Source organism: Lates calcarifer, linkage group LG7_2 (genome assembly GCF_001640805.2).
Source record: "Lates calcarifer isolate ASB-BC8 linkage group LG7_2, TLL_Latcal_v3, whole genome shotgun sequence".
In the NCBI taxonomy this organism is placed as follows: domain Eukaryota; kingdom Metazoa; phylum Chordata; class Actinopteri; family Centropomidae; genus Lates; species Lates calcarifer.
The window spans coordinates 11,539,442-11,545,348 of record NC_066854.1 but is presented as its reverse complement, the minus strand read 5'-3'; the positions used below and the strand labels follow the sequence as shown (position 1 = coordinate 11,545,348).

The 5,907-nt window shown below is 38.2% G+C and overlaps 1 protein-coding gene across 1 annotated transcript; it reads right to left on the bottom strand.

Moving 5' to 3' along the window:
- LOC108880224 (retinol dehydrogenase 7) lies at positions 1-2,613 on the bottom strand. The gene is made up of 5 exons (XM_018671674.2): positions 2,456-2,613; positions 1,195-1,509; positions 579-837; positions 326-489; positions 1-241 (listed from the first exon to the last, which is right to left on the bottom strand). Exons 2-5 carry the CDS (start codon positions 1,505-1,507, stop codon positions 18-20), a joined length of 960 nt encoding a protein of 319 aa, XP_018527190.1. The 5' UTR covers positions 1,508-1,509; positions 2,456-2,613; the 3' UTR covers positions 1-17.
- Between the last annotated feature and the right edge of the window lie 3,294 nt (positions 2,614-5,907).

Below are 5,907 nucleotides of genomic sequence, written 5' to 3'. Positions count from 1 at the left end.
TTACGAAGAAGCATAATTTATTGTATCTGCTTGGCAATAGGAATGGCATCTTTTGCCATGATGTAGTCAGAGATGCAGCTTGGCATGTACGACAGCGGCAGCCAGAAAAGCTTGGCGTCCCAGCCTGGAGAGTAGCGCATGCGGGGCCTGACAGCAGATACAGCATGCTCCATGCAGCTGACCACCTTCATCAGATCCCCATCACTCATCTTGATAACTTTGTCTTTTAGCATTACGAATACTAGGAGGGAAAATAAGTGCAACAAATAAATGAATTAGTTAAAAACAAACACATAAATGAAGGAGGGAGATGATCCACACTTACCCTTTTGTAAATAATCAGCTCCATAGTCATCTCTGACCTCCTGAGGCAGTCTGTCCCACAGCATCTTCACATTGTTACTCAGGATACCAACGTCCGTCACGTTTGTTTTGAAGAAGCCTGGCTCAATGCAGAGGACTTTGACACCGAAGGGTGCCATGTTTAACCTGAGCAAGACATTTCATTGAATCAGTTCTTGTGTTCTAACTATGAAATCTTTGTGACAAATAATTCATTATGTGATTTAGTGTGTCACCTGAGGCTGTCATTGAAACCCTCCACACCGTACTTGGAGACAGGGTAGGGGCCTCCAGTAACACTGATCCTCCCAAACACACTGGCTACATTGACCACCCTCCCCCTGGCCTTCTTGATTAGCGGGAGGACGCTCAGTGTCACAGCAATCACCCCGTTCAGGTTCACGTCCAGCATAGACTTGTAGTCATCAATGGTCAGCCAATCACATGGGGCGGAGGGAATGGCCACGCCTGCGTTGTTCACCACAGCCCATAAGCCTAGGAGGATCGCACAATGGACGTCCAGTTGATAAAATATTTTTTAAAAAAATCAAAGTTCTTTCACAACTTTCCGAGAAAATTCCGAGCATGTTAACATTTCAGTAGATAGGAATGTGGAGGGTGGAGTCAGTTAATGTTTGACAGTGTGTGAATTTTGGATATTTAATAGGCAGCATTTTCTAAAACACCACACTTAGTACCAAACATTAAACTTTATTCTTGAATTTGAGCTACAGCAAATATAGAATAATTAATGATGAACCCTGTGAGGCCGCACTCAAGCACAGTGTTCCTTAGTATTTAATCAAAAAGGAAAACAAGTGGTTTGATAACCCATCCAGTGGTTTCACTCACCGCTCTCCCCCACTTTGTCCTTGATCATCGCTGCCACTTTGGCAACGCTGTCCTTAGACCTAACATCTAAGTGTGTAGTGATCAGGTTGTTGGAGCAGGCCTTCCTCAGATCCTCTTCTCCCTTCTCCGTGAAGCACGCTGCGATCACCCTGAACCCCTGCTTGTCCAGATGGCGGGCCAGGAGGTTACCGAAGCCTGAGTCGCAGCCAGTGATGTACACATGCTTGCTGCCTTTGTCTGGAACCCTGGGCAACTCCCTGACCCAGCGGTACAGGTAGAAGAAAACCACCAGCCCCAGGAGGTACAGGAACATGACTGCATGAACAAAGAGGGAAAATCTATCCATGGCTGAGTTTTGACCTGGTAAGCCAGTATGTGGCAATACATTATTGTGCAAGATAGTGATACAAGGACACTGCAGTGCACTTCAGTTCAGTTTTGAGGAATTTGTACTTTGATTATTTCCATTTTATGCAACTTAACATTTCTGCTCCACTACATATCATTCCTTTTTGATCATTTTACTACCTACCTACCTACCTACCTATAATAAGCATTTATTATTGTCTATATTATTGTCAGTGTTATAGACTGAACAATCAACATTACATAAAATGCTTAAAATTAGCTGCACTTCAACCAATAATAGTCAAATCTCACTTACACATGAATGCACCACTATTAATAATCCAGTAATATCATGCATAATAATACAATGATACAACTGAAAAAAAATATTTTACTTCTCCGCTGCCATGTAGCCTTTTATAATAAGAGCTCAGATAAGTTTCTATCTCACTTCCTGAACTCTTCTACACATTAAAGCTGGTGGTTGGCTCGCGCCTTTGATAAAAACTGAAACTAACCTCTGTGTAAAGTTAAATAAGTTACTTTTTTTGTCTTTAATTAAAGCAAATTCGATTCATCTTGTGGCCTCGGACTTTGTTTCACAACCTGGCGCTGAGAACACACGGGCGTTATTCGAGGTGACACGTTTAATCGATTAAACGATTGTAAGGACTTTGTTTTTCTGGACTATAATCTGTATGACCTGTATGCACTGTACGTTATTTCATATTAAGATAACGGCAGTCTTCTGATACAAAATGTCTACAAGATTTTTTTTTTTTTTTTTTAAATTCGCCATTCACTGTTCTTCTTTGTCACGCACTTCTATTTATTCTGGATGATCTCAAGTCAAATACATCAGATAATCATGAATAGCCTGTTAATGCAGAAAGCCCTGACCCCTCTCTCTTACCTGTTGTGGAGAAGTCTTCCTCGACTGATGCTGCTGCTTCTCAGACACTCTTGCTAATGACAGGTTCAAGTTCCCCTGAAAGAAAACAGCCCAGTTCACCGATAGCAGAGCTGCACGTCCAGCCATATGATCCGAGGGTTCAGAGGACGGACACGGGCGCCACCTATCGGCCAGAATGTGAATGACAAAATATTTTAATTAACACTGCATTATAGTGGACTTATTAACATTAAGAGGACAGTTAACATTTATACCAGAAGAAGAAATATACGACTTACAGTAATCATCCATAGTATTGGTGGTTACATTTATTCTGGTGTTATGGTTTATTCACAACGTTTTATCAGACTTTGTCAGGGATAGAATAATAAAGCCCTGGATTTCCATTGTTGCGTTGTTTTACACAATCCAGCAAAAACTGTATCAAGATGGAGACAGGCACTCAAAGTCTGACATCAAGAAATATTAGGAAATGTGAACTCAAAGCAAAGAAAATCGAATAAGAACACACATCAGACGTGACAGTGGTTGCATGAATACTTCAAGATGCAAATAACTGAATGAATTAAAAATGAACAACATACAAAAGTGATTAATATATCTACATTGTATTAGGAAATTCTATCTAGCTGAATATAGCTGAGTATCTAACTCATAGTTAATAGTATAATAATATGCTGGTTCTGAAGTGCAAAAAAGAACGTTTCACCTAGCACAATGTTAAATCATATATTAAAGTTAAGTAACTTGCAGGAAGCCCCATGAATTGAGGCAAAGATATGTTTGGTTAAATTAAAAATGTTTCAACACTGAGCCAAACGTTAGCACTAATCTCAAATTTAGCACAAGTTAGTTTGATTGGTTGCCATTTTCTGTCTTGTTCATTTCTTGCTGTTGTTGCTTGTTCTGAGAGAGGAGACTGAAAAGAGAGTGGAAATCTTCAGGCCCTTGCTCGGCTATGGTAAACAACATACACTGAAAGCCTCAAGGTCTTCATGATCATTTAGATATGTGATATCAGACTTGTCAAAAACCTAATGGTCTCTTGCCTGCTATGTCTATTTTGTTTCCGTGCCTCTGCACATCATTAAACATCCTGCCTCTGTTCAACAAAACAGGATGTGAAAATCCCTGGATGATACACACAGAAGACAGATACTGTATATACTGTGTACACCCTCTGTCTATTAATAAAGAGTACAATTAATGCACCTTGTTTCTTGGTATGGCTGAAATAATGGCACTCATTACACACAAGTAATGCATCTTATTTCTGTACAGACAGCCTCATATTTTAGAATTTGTGCCAAAGGTCATCAGTAGCTCTTCACATTTTTACCACAAGGTGGCAGCAGAGTTGTTTGTGGAGTTATTTCCAATTGCGCAGATGTGGACTTAAAGCAATCCTTTAAGAGTTCTATGTCCAATAATAAATTACAAATTCTTGAACATATAAATGATTCAGGCTTGTATTTGATATTTTAGTTTAAAAAAAAAAAAAAAGATCATGTCAATACACAACACACCTGTTATTCACACATTGCTGCTAAACAAAATAGACCTACTCACAATTTACACTCAGCTGTTAATGCAGGTTTCCAGCCTCTGGCTGTCCCAGTAATTTAGAGGTTGGATTTATTCAACTTTATTTTCTGAAACTTCATCTTGAACACATGTTCATAATCCTCCTCTTTGCTGTCTCCTGACAGCACCTGAAGGCAGCAGTCAGTGACCGACAGTATATTACCCTCAGTGAGCAAATCAGCCTGCACATGAAAACACAACCAATCAGTTATTTTTATGACAATATAAATCAGAGGCAGTGTAATTCCATACATACAATTTTCATTTGTACTTAAAGAAATTGACATACAAATAAAAATAAAGCATTTTGTGTGTGTCTCATGAGATATATTTTTTACTCCTTTTTGTAATATCATAACCAATCCTTCAGCAGCATCAGAAAGCATAATATTAGCTGCTGATTTAGAGTGGGGCTGTCTTTTGGTTTATCTTCCAGTCTCCACAATTTGTACTTTCAGCAAAGAGGAATATTCATGGTGTACCAATGTACAAACAGACTAGATACCTATTGGCAATCTGTATGATAATTTCATGTTTAATTTCCTCTCAGTTTACAGCAAAGTTTTTTGGTTTTCAAACAAAGATGTCTGTCAGGTTAGATAAGGTAGAACAAAAAGTCAACAAAAATTTTAATTTGTCGTCAAGTTTAAAGGAGTCAATACAAAAGCTTCAGTTATTCTATTTAGTGTGGGTGTATTTGAAACCTGGAGTGATTCAAATGCCTTGCCTACTAGTTACACACAGAGTGAAGAAAGATGACAGAGGTATGTATAATATGAAGCTGACCAGGAAGCACGGAGAGGGCAATAACCTCTAGAGCAGTTTTTATAAATGTCACAACATCTACACCCAGTCTCAACTCATGCCCACATCTTTAGAGCAGCATAAAACAACTTAAGAGTTACATTACTAACATTTGTTCAACAATGTGATGATTATGTTAAATGTGTGCATAGTGTAACAGTGGCAAAGTGGGAAAGAGTCAAAAAAAGTCTGAAAATTGAGTCCGTAATGCTTGTTTTTTTAGAAATATCTACCTACGTTTGCTAACGTTAGCTAACATTAGCCATCGTTAGCTACTGTTGAGCTGCTGAACGACCAAGTAAGGCTGAAGTGACAAAACCCCTTATTGTACTGAATTAAGAAGGAGTGAGTATTATTGCTTAAGAAGTAAACTTTTAATTTGGATAGAAAATAATGTGTTATTACTTCTTTTAAAAGTTACAGAGTGTCATTTTGAGAGACTGCTAATGACAACATTATTAGCTAACAGATTAGTTAATATGGAGGATGTCATTTTCAGTATTAGGCCTCACAGTGTTTGCATATAGGCTAGAGTTCGGTATAGGTTATAGATTTTGTGTTAGTTATTTTTTTTTTTGGTAATTCACACCTAATTATCACAGTGTTTCCCATTTCTTGTTTTTTCTATCTATACTGCAGCTCCACTGCTGGACCATTAGTCAACTTGCTGATGATGCAACCTTGAATTTAAAGAGCAGCTCTCAGTAAGGGTGGGTAATACCAGGACCAGGACCACCGATATCAGCACTGATAGATACTTTTTACTTTTATACAATAACGTTTGTGATGTGATCTAAAAGGTGATGGATCAGTTTTATTTTTTATGTTGATCATATTGGCATGAGTATTGATACTCAAAACAAGACTATATTGGTTGTATTGATTATTTAGAGATCAATCTATGCACCCCTAACTCTCAGATTCCATTATAGCCATCAAGTAATTGAGGTAATTGAGTTGTTCACTGAAGCCTTTAGTCTTCACTTAAATCCCATTATCCCTGAATAAATTAGGACCTTTCAAAGTCTCAGGCTCTATCAAATGCTTTGTCATAGGTTTGAAGA